Raw genomic sequence first — 18,206 nt, 5'->3', positions numbered from 1 at the left:
AGGCCTAAACACGCGAATCATTCATGTCTGCACTTCAAAAAGTCTGAATTTACGTTCCCAAACACGGACTAAAGTGCTTTGCGCGCAGAAATTTACTCAACGGAACTGTCTTTGGAGATTCTGTTTCCGCCTGTTTGAAATTATTTGCAACACATTTTAGTTTAGCTTGACTTTTAGCCTGACACAGATCAGTCTAGTCCCGATCCTTGGTTACGTAGCTAGAACTAGAATAATCCACCTTAATGGAACGGAACTCTCGCTAAATTAAGTGAGACTTGGCGAAATACGCCTCGCTTTCCCTTAATCGACGTTGATGGAACACCCCCCTGATCAATTTGATCTAAGGCCAGCATGCGATTAGCCTGGTCCTAACCAGACCCTCGTACATTTCATTTGTACAGAGGGTCTGGGATCGCTCCATTGAAAAGCGTTAACTTCCTTGAAGGCGGGTCCTCTGTTGAAGTTTAAAACTATTGGATCTGCCCAGAGCCACTCTGATCTGCCATAACCAATCGCAAGTGTTCGCCTTAGCCAACTCCTTCACCACTACTGTAACGGAGCTAGCTGCCGTGGCTGGAAAATCAAACTTTTCCCAAAGCCCGTGGGGAGGAGGGCCACAACATCATGGCCACCAACAAAACTCAAACAAAATCAACAAAAATGTTGTTGCTCAAATTGAGCGGAAGTACGTAGGAGGGCAGAGCCAGGCTAGCATGCGATCTCTGACACGACTAATGTCTTCCGTAATCTACCGAATCTTGGTGTCCCTATCTGCCTTTGTTTGCGTTGGTCTGAAGATAACCACGCCCCTCTCGTTTGCATGTGATATCGGGAAAAAATACAGCACAGAAATAAATGTGGTGTGGAAATAAATGTGGTTTGAAAATATATGTGGAAATAAGTGTGGTGTGTAAAAGTCTCAAAAAATAAATAAATTTCAAAAATGTCATTTTGAAATAACTAATTTTTATTTATTGATGTCAGTAAATTGATTCAGCTATATCATTATATATTGCTATATTTATATATTTATTGCCATCTTTTTCTAAGTTCAGATTTTTTTCATAGCCATATTTATTTATGTACGTATTTATCTATTTATTTACCTATTTAGTTATTTATTTCATTTTGACTAACTCGGCATTCCATAGAAATCCAGCGTTTCTGCAAATGTGTTTTGGGCCAATGCTGCGATGTTCTCAATGCTGCTGTGTTATCAGCTAATGCTGTTGTGTTCTCTGCTGATGTTGGTGGTGTGAACCAATGCTGTTGTGTTGTCACTTAATGTTGTGGTTTTGTAAGTAGTTGATTGTTTTTTGAAATGCAGCGTTTTTATAAATGTTTCGCTTTTGTTAATGTCGTTGTGTTGTGTTTTAATGTTGTTGTGTTTTCAACTTTTGCTTGCTTCGCTAATGTTGTTGTATTGTGCACCCGTCGGCCACCGTACATTACAAATGCAAAACACAGTGATATCTGGTGGTTACCAGAAATTATAGCAACCACTTTTATTTTAGATAACTGTTAATGTTAATCTTCTGAGAGTCGTGTTGCAATAAATGTGTATGTTATATTGGTGTCCATTTTTCACCAATGCATCAATGCAGCAAATGTTATATGTAGGCCTAACTGCCAATAGCATGTCAGATGGCTGAGCGGTTAGGGAATCGGGCTATTAATCAGAAGGTTCGATTCCCGGCCGTGTCATTGAAGGACAAACTATAGTTGTAATTGCATTCAATTAATTGCAATTCGGAAACAAACAACCTAGAAAATACTATACCGTAGGCCTACCCCCAGAGGCAGTTGTACATGTCACCTGCTGTGAACCCATGGCAGTCTATAGCAGGGCCCAGAGGTTGTGCTCATTTGCTTTATGAGCCGATATTCTGGGTATTCCTGCTTACTTTAACCTGAGCACAGGTGACGGCAAAAACCTGCTTCTTTAGATCTTGCACCATAGAGTCATCTTCTCTGGAGCTGGAGTACACATTTGTTAACAAGTTCATTTATTTTAGATTTTTTATTTATCGTTATTTCATCCTTTCAATCGCTCCATCCCTTCAATCACTCGATAGTCACCATACCACAAATTGATCAGCAGATGTCAAATAAATGTCAAATAAAATGCTTCCTAAAAGACTTTTTCGACACAGTTGTTTGTAATGATTTTTTGCTTCGGAAAGACTCGCTCTCGGCCATAAGGTGAACAAGGAAAAAGTGGCTAGAAAGTGATTTTCGATCCCACACCTGGGCACTACTTTTTAAATGCATTTTTGCATAGACAACACCCTTATTGACTTTATGTTAAAAGTTCTCCGCAAAATATCCTGCAGTTTTTTGTCACGATCCATAAATGTATATGATTGTACATTTTAAAAAACTAAATTCTTATGCTGCTGGATTTGCTTGTAACTTTATTTTTATTCATTTTAGCAACACAAAATAGTTCTCAAACTGTCATTTATACATGTACCTAAAGATTTGAGACAGGTATTGGTGCATTACTATACTCAAGTGTGAATGTAGACCATGAAATATGGTACATTTGTAGAAAATATGCTTATACTTTATGAATTGGCACCAAGCAAAATTAAACATACATATTGTAAATTTGGCAAAACTGTGATGTTTTATACATCAAAATGTTCAGTAGGTACAATGTAATCACAGAAAGATAAAAAGAAAGAAGCACACTGGCCCAAGTTGGCTGAAATGACTCAAAATGCTATCCTGTCACTTAATTCTGAATAATGCCAAACATTTGACAATTCTACAATAGATTCATTACAGCTCAAAAACAACCTAAAATACAACACAGCACATCTTTACTTATCAGTATTATCCCTACTCGTCAGTATCATACTCATCAGAATCATCTTTACTCATCAGAATCATCCTTACTCATCAGAATCATCCCTACTCATCAGAATCATCCCTACTCATCAGTACCATCCCTACTCGTCAGTATCATCCCTACACATCAGAATCATCTTTACTCATCAGTATTATCCCTACTCATCAGTATCATCAGAATCATCCCTAATCATCAGTAACATCTTTACTCATCCCTAATCATCAGCATCATCCCTAATCATCAGAATCATCCCTAATCATCAGTAACATCTTTACTCATCAGTATCATCCCTTCTCATCAGTATCATCTCTCCTCATCAGAATCATCCCAGATCATCAGTATCATCCTTAAGCATCAGTATCATCTCTATTGCTATAGTCAGAGCTGTCATCCCATGTAGCCCTTTCCTCTGTTTCCTGGGTAACATTTGCACAATTTTGGCACCGACAAATCAATACAAGAAAGTCTTGCAGACATACAGGAACATCTTCCACACTCACATTTGCCTTGCTTGCAACTGCAGTGGACGACCTGCAACACACTTTCAGGGGCTGGATTTCTAGTCAGGTATGTTCTTGTCAGATGCACAGAACAACACAAGGTCAGACTGGTCACTGAAAAATCCTTAGGACAGGAGAATGCAAAGCAACCTGGCATAACATAACATATAAGTACACAGAACATAGATTACATCTATGATAAGCAAAAATATAATAAACCTCCTAATATATAATATTATTATATGGCAACGACGGTACGAGCTTTCTGATTGGCTAATGGGGAGTCATGCCAGACGCGTATTGCCCTCCTCAGCGCTCCGTATTGCCCTCTGACGTCATCTTCAATATGAGTGACGAGTCAGCTGTTGAGTTTTACTATCCAGATGATCCTGAAAAGATTTGTCATCGAAATTGAGGATGAAGACTAGACTCTTTTAATCACTTGTGTCGTTATTTTGTGTTGAAATTAAAGCCATTTTAGCAGAACCATGTTGTCCGCTTTCTATCAAAAGTAATGAGTTGCTGGGCAACACATGAAACACAGCGTGAGGAGACTTGAGAGCTAGCTAGCTAGCCTAGAGGTACCATTTATTTTCGTTTACAAAATGAAAAGAAGCTAAAAATGCCATATAATAAACTACTTACTAACCTCGACCGTTCGGTCATGCCGGGTAATATCAAACGTCGGCTTTGCCGTATCAACCTCGCTATTGCTCGGTCGATAGGCCTACATTCCAGCCTCAGTTTGATATTTCCCGGTGTTGTATCACCCGATGCATGACTCTCTGGGTTGGCACCCCCTCGCGGGAGCGTGGGCGATTCAAAGAGTGAAGGATTTCGTCTTGATATTGCATCCAAAAGAAGGGGAGACAGAAGTCTCACATTATACCGGCTTTGTTGTTGAATTCAAGAGAAGGATGTCTGTCATCTGTGTAAATATCAGATGCTATTTTCAACACAAAATCCTTAAAATTCGTCATTCAAACGGTAAAGAACGCGAACCAACATTCTTGCTCCACGACATCGCTGAGGAAATATACCCCAGTATGATCATGATTAGCAGGTTCAAAGTATTTCACATGGCATGGCTCTTCATACTAATGTATAGGTTCAAAGGCATGCGATTTTAATGCAGTTAGCCTGTGCGTAGGGTGGGTTACTCAGACAGGTCGAAAACAACAGCCTTCTGATCCAGAATCAGCTGTCCTGAAAAGGGACCAAAGGTTCACATGCCTAGCCTACACAAGACAAGTACTAAAAACAATGTATCAACCATGTATCAACATCAAAATAACCATCAAATCCTTTTAAAGATAGGAAATATTATGCTTATTGTTTAAATCAATGAAATAAATGAAAAAATAAAACATAATAATCCCTCACCTACCATGGACTGTTCTGTTTTCAGACCTGTCCACCCTATACATACACATGTATTGGTATTCAATTTATGCTATTAAATGTACATAATGCTGGCGTAGAAGGATAGAAACGTATGCGGGGGGAGAGCATTTCATGGCAGGTTTCCCAATAGATGTAAGTGCAATGCACCCCCTGTTAACCCTGACTAGGACAGTGTGACATGCCTGAAACTTACTGTGGTTACTCATACTAGTGCCCTCAGTGTACAGTAAGAATCATTTGATGCTGGGATATACAGAACAGACAACAGAGGGGGGGTGCATCTCACGATAGACTTGTTGTATTCCTTCTTGTCACGAAATGCACCCCCCGCTAACCCTGACTAGAAAAGTGTCACATGCCTGAAACTTACTGTGCTTACTCATACTAGTGCCCTCAGTGTACAGTAAGAATCATTTGATGCTGGGATACACAGAACAGACAATAGAGGGGGGGTGCATCTCACGACAGGCTTAATGCACCCCCTGCTAACCCTGACTAGGAAAGTGTTACATGCCTGAAACTTACTGTGGTTACTCATACTAGCCCCATATTGTGCAATGCACACACTCTGTGAATAACAGACACTATAAAATTTAAGATATTGAATAAAATTAAATAATATAAACCTTTTATTATTTGCAATGCAGTTGCAGTCCCATATTACCTGCTGGTAGGTATTTTGATTTTGGGAAACAGTACAAATGAGCTGACAGGACAACCACTGTCCTGTTGTAGTTGTATGCATAACCAATACAATCTGTGAGATGCACCCCCCCTCTATTGTCTGTTCTGTATATCCCAGCATCAAATGATTCTTACTGTACACTGAGGGCACTAGTATGAGTAAGCACAGTACGTTTCAGGCATGTCACACTGTCCTATAGTCAGGGTTAACAAGGGGTGCATTGCACTTACATCCCATGAAAAACCTGCCATGAAATGCTCTCCCCCCGCATACGTTTCTATCCTTCTACGTCAGCATTATGTACATTTAATAGCATAAATTGAATACCAATACATGTGTATGTATAGGGTGGACAGGTCTGAAAACAGAATAGTCCATGGTAGGTGAGGGAATATTATGTTTTATTTTTTCATTTATTTCATTGACTTAAAGAATAAGAATAATATTTCCTATCTTAAAAAAGGATTTGATGGTTCTTTTGATGTTGATACATGGTTGATACATTGTTTTTAGTACTTGTCTTGTGTAGGCTAGGCATGTGAACCTTTGGTCCCTTTTCAGGACAGCTGATTCTGGATCAGAAGGCTGTTGTTTTCGACCTGTCTGAGTAACCCACCCTACGCACAGGCTAACCGCATTAAAATCGCATGCCTTTGAACCTATACATTAGTATGAAGAGCCATGCCATGTAAAATACTTTGAACCTATAATCATAATCATACTGCGGGGGTATATTTCCTCAGAATGCGATGTCGTGGAGCAAGTATGTTGGTTCGCGTATACCGTTTGAATGACGAATTTTAAGGATTTTGTGTAGAAAATAGCATCTGATATTTACACAGATAACAGACATCCTTCTCTTGAATTCAACAACAAAGACGGTATAATGTGAGACTTCTGTCTCCCCTAGTTTTGGATGCGATATCAAGACGAAATCCTTCACTCTTTGAATCGCGCGCGCTCCCGCGAATGGGTGCCAGTCCAGAGAGTCATGCATCGGGTGATACAACACCTGTTTGACCTCACTCTCGGTTAGTAAGTAGTTAATATACAATACAGTATAGTAAACCTCTAAATACACAATACACATAATAACCTATACTAACCTTATAAACCTAAGCTAACCTAAGACAAGGGAAGTACAATAGTGCAATATAGCTGATAGTGCAACCAGTAGCTGAAAGTGGCAGTGTGTAAAATGACTAGTGAGAAGTGTATCAGTGTCCATATCAATGTCCATTCTGAAGAAGTTCGGCATGGACTCAGTCATCCTCACTAACAAACATTCTAAGAGACTGTTACCACCCATACACCCATCGCTTTACCCCGTTGTCTTCTGGCAGGCGTTATCGCAGCATTCCGTCGCGCATACGCAGACTGGACAACAGTTTCTATCCATGGGCCATCCGGCTTCTGATTGGACATTGATTCACTTCATACTAGTCACTTTACACACTGTCACTTCAGCTACTGGTTGCACTATTAGTAACATTGCACTAATGTATTTCACTGTACTTTGCCATCAGGCTCCTGAATGGACATTGACATAGTCATTGATTCACTTCTTGCTAGCTACTTACACACTGTCAGTTCTAGCTACTGGTTGCACTATCAGTAGGCCTAATATTGCACTATTGTACTTCACTGTACTTCACTTAGTTTAGAATAGGTGTATAGGGTTAGCAATAGGTTATTAAGTGTATTTAGGGGTTAGTATATTGTATTTTTATATTTATCTGTATATTTAGGAGGTTTGCTTATTTAAGCTATAGCATAGATGTAATTTATGGTCTGTGGACTTAAATGTTATGCCAGGTGCTTAGTCTTGTCTTAAGAATTTCAGTGCTCAGTCTGACCTTGTGTTGTTCTGTGCATCTAACAGTACAATACTTTAACATAACAAAGTTAGACTGGTCCAGGGGCCCGTTCGTCGTAAGGGTCGAAGCTAAGTTAATCATTTGTCCCTTTAGCCCGTTAACATTAGCGAGCTAGAACCGCAAATATCGGTTCGTCGACGGCCGATCCGCATCCAAATCATGTGGTTAATTTCAATCAGGCTAAACTTATCAGGGCAAGTGCACGAGCACGTCCTACTTCAAAAGGCAGGAAAGGTCTATCACCAAAACCGTGATTTTCTAACGGTATAATGGCGGAAAAGACGAAAGAGAGAGCGGTGATATTGTCGCCATCTGAGCAAACTATTATAATGAGTCTCTACGAAGACAATAAGCATATTATCTTTGCTAAGTCAAACACCGCCACCGCTGACAGAGCAAGACAGGCATCTTGGCAAAAAAAATTGCAGATAAACTAAATGCGTATTTTGGTAAAATGTATAGGCTCATCTTTAGTGCCTTATTACCCCAATCAATCAGATCACATCAATTCAGAATAAGTATAAATCAAGGCCAAAGAGTATCTAATTGACACAAATTCATAGACACTTATGAGGATATATGTAGGGTGATATCAGGTAAAATGGCCCACTTTTTTGTAAATCCTCCAATAAAATACCATATATGCCTTTTCCATGTGTTTTTATGATTACTTATGACTATTTTTGATATTTTTTGTTGAAATCATGTAATAAAATATAATTATTAAGGCCCTACAGTTCTTGAAACATCAGCTGTGCCAACTTCTTTTGCACAAGCAGTTTCAGGTAAAATGGACCAGCTGTTCAGGTAAAATGGGCCAGTGAAACTGCAAAGGGAAATAGTAATTTATCATCGATTTTATTTTTAAAACACAGTTGCTTATACAGTCACATAACATTTAAACTGCATTAAACAAACATATTCATATGTGCCATAATAAAAAAAATGATCCTGAAGCCCAGACTCGTCACAGTTCCCTATATATGTGACAGTGTGCCCTCAGTACCCAGCTCAACCAAAAGGCTCTCATACTGGTTAAACCACTGGCTAACCACCTCTTTGTTGAGTCCAGCAGCCCGTGATGCAGACAGGACCTCTGCCTTGCGCATCCCAAGCTCTGGGTTGTGCTTTAGAAAGTTCTTAAACCAGTAATATCCGACCCTCCCTGCTGTCTTGGAGAAACCAGATATGTTGTTCTTGGCTGCAAAATCAAAAGCCACTTGTCGGACATCACGTTTTGTGAAGGGAAACCCCCTCTGCGCCAATGTGTTGAGGGTGGCAGCAAGCTCCCTTTCTGTCTCCTGTGGAAGGTAGGGCTTCTGCCCTGACACATGTTCACTGCCAGTCACCTTTCCACTGATGCGTCTTTGCAGTGTTGATTGCGGCACAGCCCATGCTCTTGATAAGAGGTGCACACTCACTGTAATTCCTTTCTTCTCTCCCTCCATGTATTCATCTAAGGCCCCCTTCATCCTCTCCTCTTTCCACAGATTGTAATTGTTTGGCCTTCCTTTCCATCCCTGTTTTATCTTTGTATCCTTTCCTCTCTGGTCCTTGCTCCTACTCTCTTTTCTCTCTCTTTCCTTCTCCCTTTCTCCTCTCCTCTCGCTTCCTTCTCCTTCGCCATACTCACTGTACATAAAATATCTATACCATTATTACTGTTGGGGGGGTCATGGTGTGACACACACACACACACCCTCACACACACACACTCCAACACATGTGTATGTGTGTTTGTGAGTGACACACATGATTTTTATCTGAATTTTATTCATTTTATCTGAAACCATGTTGCCCATTTTACCTCAGTGGGTTAAGGTAAATTGGACCACCAAGAAAAACATAACTTTTTCAAAAAATATGTTCATATACCAAACTAACAACATTATTTGTGATTGATGCCATCAAGACAGATATGCATAGTTTTTTTATGTGCATGTTTAAAAAAAAAAAAAAGATGTATCATCCTTATAATAGTTTAATTAGATTTGGTATGCCAGGCTATTTACCATGGCAGCTTTCTGGTGCAGTCTTGTTTGAATTATTGGCCCGCCCACCATAGCAACCATAAAGCAATCAAAATCTGTTACTTGTCAGGGCTGGGACTCCCAAACCTTAAATGGCCCATTTTACCTGGTATCACCCTATATATGTGTATATGCATGTAGGCCTATGTGTAAATCCCTCTTTAATTTCATTGACTGGGGCATGGCCAGGAATATGATGAATTGATTCATCAGCTGGTTAAGCGCCAAGTACACTTTTCTTACACCAACGCATGCTGTGGCTTTGCCAATGTTTTCTGCATCGCCTATACTGTATAAAAATGTAGCCTACCTGACGCGAAAAACCTCAAGGCTATGCAGAGAGTCTGAAGCACAGTAAAAGTTTCAAGTAGCTTTATTGTCCATTTCTTCACGTCAAGACATAAAAAGGAATCTATATGACGTTTTCCACTCTCCCACAGTGAAACATAAAAAGCACAGGCACGACAGATAAGACATTTCTTAGAACATAGCGTTACATATTCACATACAGCAGCATAAGCTCGTAAAGCATAGCTTGCTGCGGCGTGTGATATTTGCAATGTACGGCCCGAGAAGGTCTTGCAAATAAATGAGTCCTTGTCGGCTGAATCGATATCACTCAAACAAGAACTCATCCGTGTGAAATAAAGGATCTTGAGGATCGTGAAGAACTCATTGGTATGGAAAGTTAATCGAAATATATCTCCTTGGTCAGCTGGGTCTCTCAAAAAGGGAGCTGCCAATTATTTTCCGGGGGTGTGGCAAGCTTATCCAGCTACACTTACGTTAGCCTGCTCTCGAGCAGGTTAGTGCTAATTGATATGTTACTCTGGTGATTTATCTAAACTTGCTTCCACGAACCAAAAATAGGGTCGTGTCTTATCTTAGCCTGAAAATTAGCTCGCTAACTGCTTAGCGAGCTACGACGAATACCCCCCAGACTCTTTAAATGTTGTTACAAAAAGCGGCCACTTTATTGGTCTAGCGGCAAGCACGTGATGATTTCCTCATCACTCATGATCAAAATATAATTACGCGATGAAAGAACTAGTGCTGACTTTAAACACTAATTAAAAAAAATACTGCAGGATTCCACAAGGAGAACTTTTTTTCACTTACTCAAAACCAATAGGTGTTTTTATCATAATCAAAGGAATGTAGTGCCCCTTATATGGGAACGGGATTAAACGAAAAACGGCTTCACTTTACGGCCTACTCCCCCTATCATGTCAAATTCGTAGTAAACGTTTCTTCATCGATAAATAGGCCTAGCCAAGCCTAGTTTATAATCTATTACTTTTTAACTACGTGTTTTGATTAAATCGATTTACAGGGTGTTTAAATATAGCGCGGTTTCGTTTTGGTTAGGTGTCCGTGCAATTGCCTGAGTCTTCTAGAAATAGCGGTGCCCTTCAGTGCTTGGAGTTTCTCTCACGTCCCAAGTTTCCGCATATGAGAGCTTGTGCAGTCAGTCTTATGTCCGCGAGCGTACATTCATTCATACTGGATACATTGAACCGTCCGTCATAGCAACGCAGGATAATCATAGAAATGGAGTGTCGTGTGTTATCTATCCAGAGTCACGTTGTCAGGGGTTACGTCGGGAATAAATCTGCTACGTTTCCATTGCAGGTAAGAATTATGCACTGACAAAAACAAGCCATGCAAGTTCGTAAACTGCTGACAGTTCAGAATGATTATAAGTCGGTATACGCACAGGACAGGCTCAAGGCTAACAGAGTAGTAGGCTAACATGTACATAAACCACATGCAAACCGCATCCTGCCGTGCCAGTTTTGGGCACATCACGTTCTACCTTTAATGTTTACATTCCTAAACACATGTTTTGAATGCTGTCCTACATAGTGAATCGTTCTGCAAAAAGAAGAGAGAAGTGATCTTAGAACATGCTAACTTTATTGTTCATTTACTGTATCAGGTGTTGGGGTTTGAGGTGGACTCCATCAACTCTGTGCAGTTCTCCAACCACACAGGTAAGACACACATCAAGTAATATTAGGTACTTGGACTAATTAAATATTTGACAATGATTCGCGTATGTTTAGGGCTACAGACTTCTCACTCAGTTGTCACTTAAAGCAACATTTCACCGCCATATGAGATAACAACAAAAATAGATCAGCAATAGAAATAGTTATATAAATGCCAGATTAAAATATGTTAAAGTGAAATTCTTTACCATAAAACATGTGCGATGAAAAGCCATGGGTTGGGTAATGTTGGGTCCGAAGATTACAAAGTAAACGACGAAAGTCACAGTTGACAGTTTTTGTTGTTACAATAATACATTTAAACTGTCACTTTTATTCAAGAATGGAAGTTAAGAATCACAAGGTATTTACTTGAAACCCCAGAGCATGCATTTAGTAACCAAACTGTGTAATGGGGTAGTCTGTTATGTCACCCGTCACCTCATTAATTCAGAAACGTACCCCTCTGTCACCCTCCCTTGTTACTTTGGAGAAGAATCAGGCCTTTGTGCATCTCCAAAAACACTCTTGTGTTTATTCAAGTGCGTGACATGTTGAGGATAGCTGCTGTTTTCACTTAATCTATCAGTGTAAAAGCAAATGGTTAGTGTGACATATCCATGTAGAAGCATTTTTCAAGTTTCCTGCAAATAATGTTGTTTTTTTTCAGTTAAAGAAAGAGAGGTTGAGAAACTTAGCTACAATATAGTGGAGATCAGTTTTTCTTCTTTTTTTTCTCTCCACCTTCCGCAACACTGTCATCTCTGAGTTTCTGGCTACAGGCCAAGGTGGGTCCACTGAACCATGTGTGTCCAGGTTGGAGGTGTGGAGAAGGGGGGAGGATTCAGAAAGACTACTCTGGTTGGGCCTGTAGAACAATGCAGATTTTTTCTGTGTGTTTCTCAGAGATTCAACCAAGTAGAATATTCACGCTGTCTGAAATCTTTGGCAACACCCTTGGTTCTAATAGCCAGCTTACCTTTCTCATAGAGCCTTGTCTATGATACTAGTACATGTCTTATCTCTCATGTTAGGTTGCTTCACCCATTACTGTAACCACTCTCTTATACTGGCCAACTGTTCATTGGGTTTTAGACCCAGCTTATGTTTGATTTTTCTCTCAAAACTGTTCAGCTACTCATGAGGGAGAGGCACATTCTTCACATTTCTTGATGGTTAAACCCTTGAATGTATTATTTTTGCTCTGCAGGTGGCATGTTGAATAAATAAATTCAGACTTGAGAGATTAACTCTTTAAGGCCTGTTTCACACTCAGCTGTGTGTTGGTTTTGTGGCTAAAGTGGAGAAGCTGTTTATGGGGTATCTTTGAATGCAGACCAGGAGAGCAAATCTGTCTTTCAGATAGTTTGTCTCACTACCACTTTATCTTTTACATCTGTCTGTTTCATAGGTTATGCCCACTGGAAAGGCCAGGTGTTGGCAGCAGAAGAACTGAATGTTCTGTATGAAGGAATCAAACTCAACAACGTCAACCACTATGACTATGTCCTCACAGGTAAGAGACGGACACATACCTCACATGTGTGAATACACACAAACACAGCTCACAAAAACCCACAAACCTCATCAGGCTGAGGAGGAAGATTTGCTTCCGCTGATTAGCCTGTTTAAGTGATGCGGACACATGGTTGCTGTAGATTAGTGATTGAATGGTGCTGTTAGTCAAAAGCATTGTAAGGAGGTCTGGATAAGAGTGTCTGCTAAATTACTAAATGACTAAATGTAATCTGAAACCATTTTACATTTGAAGAAATCCTATCTTTGTCTCTGAATTTGACCTTTCACCTTTACAAAAGATGAGCCTAAACCGTTGTATTTTCAGTAATTATAATACAGTAATACTCCTGCATAGCCATTTCTTAAATACATGGTTTACAGGTTAAAAGACCAGGCAATTAGATAGTAATTAATTACCCATTGTAGTATGTGATGTTGACTCAGGTAGCACTATGGACTATACTCAGAATTGTGGTTTCTTATTAATTGTGGTCCCCAAGGGTATACCAGGGACACCTCCTTCCTGGAGATGGTGGTGGACATCATTCAGGAGCTGAAAAAAGCCAACCCTAGCCTGGTGTATGGTGAGTATCAGGAGTGTGGGGAGATAACATCAACTAACTACAACAGTATTATGGACACTTATAATTTCCTCTACAGAAGGCAAGCACACATAATATGTGCATTGTCACTGATACTGCAATTATGTGATTTTCACTCAGGGATTCATTCAGTTTCATCTACTCAAATCTACTATCCTTCTTTTTGCTGTAGTGTGTGATCCAGTGATGGGAGATCAGGGTACAATGGTAAACATTCCTTCTTCTCACCACTTACACATACTGCTTGTTCTATAAATGTTGTCAAACCAGGTGCTTTGTTTAAACACGCTCCTCTTCTCCCCCCAGTATGTCCCAGAGGTCCTGCTGCCCATTTACAGGGAGAAGGTCGTCTCTGTGGCTGACATCCTCACCCCCAACCAGTTTGAGGCAGAGTAAGAACCCCTCACTTAAGTCCCTTATCCCTTATATGATTCAATTATCTTTTATTGTCACCTTGAATTGCCATTGTCATGTGACTACTATGCATTTGTAAACATCAGAAGATGGCATGTGTGCTGTCTGTGTGTATTGTAGTGTGTGTATATATGTATTGTATGTGTGTGTGTGTATATACATGTGGAGAGTGTGTGTGTGTATGTACTGTATAGATATGTGTGTATTGTATTGTGTGTGTATTGTGTAACCTCTCAGAGTCTGTCTCTCAGGCTGTTGACTGGCAGAAAGATACACACACAGAAAGATGCGGTCGAGGTGGGTTCCAAAATCTGTTGCTTCAGTCTATCTGGGTCGAACGTCACAGGCCCTACATGGGTTTTGTTACTTTCAAAAAGAGGTCCACCTTTTCATTGACAATAGTCTAAATAAGTTTACTGTCTTGGAAAATGAGTGTCAAGTGAATGTGACCCAGATGGATAATGTATTGATCGAGCAGTCAATCAAACTTTATTTATATAGCTCATTTCTTACCAGGATGCAATACAATGCGCTTCACAGAGGGGTTGATGATAGGTGAGGATGATACTGCTGTTGATGATGATGATGGTGATGAAGGTAAAGACCTCCCTCTCCACCCCAGGTGATGGACCTGCTCCACCAGATGGGCCCTGACACGGTGGTCCTGACCAGCACAGACCTGACCTCCCACCATGGGGACCATTTTCTGGTGGCCCTCGGGAGCCAGAAGACAGGTAGGGCGCCCGCCAGACAAAAGCTGTCTAACCCATGCGCTGTTGATCACTGAGGTAGAAGAACATCCACATGATTCCCCCAAAGACTTTCTGTAACTCTTTGAAGCTAAGCTGCTCAAATAGCCCAAACCCCAGTGAGGAGCATACACTCGTCACTGGAACACTGATGTACTGACTACTCGTCATGTTGACGTGAAAATGTAACAACCTAAAAACTCATTTTTGTAGATTCTCACTCATGTATAACCTTTTGTCTGTGTTCCCTGTGATCCTCATGACTGGTCTTAACAGTGTCACCTCCTTCCAGTGCATCCAGACGGGACTTCATCCACCCAGAAAATCCGCGTGGAGATCCCCAAGGTGGATGCTGTGTTTGTGGGGACTGGAGACCTGTTTGCTGCCATGCTGCTGGCCTGGACACACCACCACCCTAATGACCTGAGGGTGAGTGAACCCTGACCTAGATAAGTTAGCTAGTTAAGAGTTGCAAAAAGCTTTCTAAACTGCTTGTCCTTCCTTTTATCACTCAGACCGCCTGTGAGAAGACCGTCTCAGTCATGCATCATGTCATTCAGAGGACCTTTACCTACGCCAAGGGTGAGGCTATGGATTGTGTGTGTGTATGTAGGCATGTTGGAGCGTGTGTCAATGTGTTTTTGAGTACCTGTCTAGTCAGTTAGTGTCAAGTCCGTATCCATTCCAGCTCAAGTCCGTATCCATTCCTGTCTCTTGTTGGTCTCACCATCCCATTCCCCTCCTATTCTTCCTCCCTTTCCTTCCCTCTATATCCTCATCGACCTTCTCCCTCTTCTCCAACTTTCCCTCCTCATCCACCCCCCCCCCCCTCTCATCCACCTTCCCACTCCTAATCCACCTTCTTCCCCTACTTCCCATCCTTTCTTCCATGTCTATCCTCCTTTTCCCTCTTCCTCACCTTCCCCCATTCCAGAGATGGCTGGTCCTGGGAGGAGGCCCAGTCCGGCCCAGCTGGAGCTGAGAATGGTCCAGAGCAAGGCTGACATTGAGAAGCCCGACATTGTTGTTGAGGCCACCATCTTATAACACTGCAGCCTATAGACAACCCTACACTAATATGTAGGATTTACTATCATGGACTATCATGTGTAATTGCCTTATATGATTTCTTAGAGAGCACAATGTAATCATGACTGATGTCGGGGGGGGGGGGGGGGGCATTGTTTCCCTACTCACAATCTTGTCACTGTCACTGCCATATCAGTGCTTGGAGTTGGAACCCGAGTCATCATCACATACCTTTTAAAAATGATAAGCCCAATCAGCCAACATAGTTGGGCCGAAGAACAGAGAATAGACTGAAAACAAAGACTGCCTCATAAGAGTCAGCTGAATATCAGGTGTGTGAAAAGTATGTGTGAAAAGCTGTGAAACCACCGGGGTGGAGATATCGGGCTTCAGTTTGGAATAGCAAGTCTTTATTGCTTTAAGGTGGGGCTCTCCAAGGGCTCACTCAACCCCTAATTTAACACACCAGATTCTAATAATTAGCTAGTTGAATCAGGTTGGCTACTAGGGGTTGGAACAAGATCTCTCCAGGAACAGGGTTGTAGAACCCAGTTTAAATATGAGATGCATTGGCAGTGATCAGTGTATCAAATTGTGTTGTCATCATGAAACATCTTATGGGGTACTAATCTGTGCACACTTCTCAAATTAAATATATTTTAATTGATTTTATTTTAGACATTATATTTATACACAGTATAGTCTGTAGACATTTTCACAATTGTTTTCATTTTCATTTTGTGAATGGTTCTTAATTGTGTATTATCCTTGTACTTTAAATGTTACATTTCTTAAATTTTTCTAATATTTACTTTGTAATTAATGTCTTACATTTCAACTGAGATCTATATGTGCACCTAATCTTGAATACATTTTTTTTATTCATTCTAATCATTGATTACTTTTCATGAGATCAGGTTGTGTGTCCATCGTCATGTCTGTGGGACACAGCCTTATGTACGTACGACAGAATCACATTATATGGCCTCAGTGGGGTTGGCCAGTGGAACATTAGATGTCGAATGCCTTTGTGTAGATCATTACTCATGATGTTAGAACGTTAAGTGCCAAACCATAACCTGCTGCTCTGAACTGGAATGATAATAAATAATGATTAATCATAAAATATTATTATTTTCATTCCACCTGTCTACTTGTTACCATTCTTCCAGGTCCTGAGATGTAGGCTTCTTCGTTCCATCTTCCATGTCTGGCCTTCCACGGGGTAGACTGTCTTATGATCACGATCCAAAGTTTCTCTCAGTAATGTAATAAACCTTTTCAGGGGCGTGGATAGGGCAGGTCAGAGTATAAATTCTTATGGACTTACATTACTAGGTGTGGTCCTTACTGGCTCATGGAATCTGACTATGACCACAGGGAAGGTTCTACACCATTTCAATTGGGGAGGCCAAGCTGGAGTGGGGCGAGTTGTACTGTTAGAGGAGCCAGTTACATGAAACATTATTGTTGGCCAGGACAAGTGAAACACTGCCAAGTCTCCCTGTAGGGGTGTCAGTATTAAAGAGTCCTATAACTGTTCTGTGTATTGCTCACACCCAAAACATGTCCTTTATTCATATTGTCCAAGACCTGTACTGTGGGTCTTCAAAACAGCTAGTTGACTTCATCTTATCTCATTGCTTTGTGCCACACACACAAATAGCACATATTTAAATGCCAGTACAGTATGTTAAAAAAGAGACAGATAAAATTAACTGATTGGAGGAAAATACCGGTAACTAGATTTATATGAGTTAAGTGCGGCTTGTCTGGGCTTGTACATTGAGATTACGGGTAGGTTTCATTGCTTCAGATTGTCAACAGTAATCCCAGCATGGATAACCTGCATTAACCTAAATAAGCAAGCAGGCCAAGATATTCATTCTACCGACTGCCCACAGCACCATCCCACAGAACTACAATTCAGGCAGGTGTGTCTTTAATGTCTGCATGGCAACAATGCTACACTTGCACGAAACAGTGTTGCGTTCTTTAGAAAACCCTTAGATAATACCCATTTGTATTTTACTTTAAATCTCGTGCGAAAATAAATGTGTTATGTTAAGGACCCCACGCACCTGAATTCCATTGGACAGGACTGTGATCACTGTAACTCACCAGCAGAGGGCGGATGTCTTCCTACCCTGTTTTTGGACAGGAAAGCAAGTTCTGTTTATAAGCTGTAGTGGGACCATCAGCTCAATCAGGTTTTGGGTGGCCTGTCACATGAATCAAGAATGTGGAATAATATAATAACGTTATTCGTTATGAATATCGATTATTATAATTTGTGTGAACATGCATATTGAGGTGGTCTGACATCATATTGAATGTGGTGTAGTAGCCTATCCACCTTATTCTCAGGGGGTCTACTGTAGAAATGATTATGGGTGCAACTTCCGGTAAGTAGCGGAAGTTGCGGTTTGCTATACCAGAGAATGACTGTTTATCAATCCAAAGAACGCTGAGAACGCAAGTACATTCTTTTGAAGAATGTTCTTGCAAGCGTCCTTGCGAGAATGGTCTTGCAAGGACGCAAGGACGGAGAAT

The 18,206-nt window shown here is 40.7% G+C and overlaps 1 protein-coding gene across 1 annotated transcript; it reads left to right on the top strand.

The window, feature by feature from the left end:
* Positions 1 to 10,402: 10,402 nt before the first annotated feature.
* LOC146234298 (pyridoxal kinase-like) lies at positions 10,403 to 16,796 on the top strand. Its single transcript, XM_084688895.1, has 11 exons — positions 10,403 to 10,982; positions 11,290 to 11,344; positions 12,753 to 12,857; positions 13,360 to 13,443; positions 13,634 to 13,668; positions 13,768 to 13,853; positions 14,127 to 14,172; positions 14,498 to 14,609; positions 14,917 to 15,053; positions 15,140 to 15,206; positions 15,559 to 16,796. The coding sequence occupies exons 1-11, from the start codon at positions 10,902 to 10,904 to the stop codon at positions 15,669 to 15,671; spliced, it is 921 nt and encodes a 306-aa protein (XP_084545021.1). The 5' UTR covers positions 10,403 to 10,901; the 3' UTR covers positions 15,672 to 16,796.
* Positions 16,797 to 18,206: the final 1,410 nt, after the last annotated feature.

Source organism: Hypomesus nipponensis, chromosome 23 (assembly GCF_054491055.1).
Source record: "Hypomesus nipponensis isolate SF chromosome 23, ASM5449105v1, whole genome shotgun sequence".
Classification (NCBI taxonomy): Eukaryota; Metazoa; Chordata; class Actinopteri; order Osmeriformes; family Osmeridae; genus Hypomesus; species Hypomesus nipponensis.
This window is presented reverse-complemented; position numbering and strand designations above follow the sequence as displayed.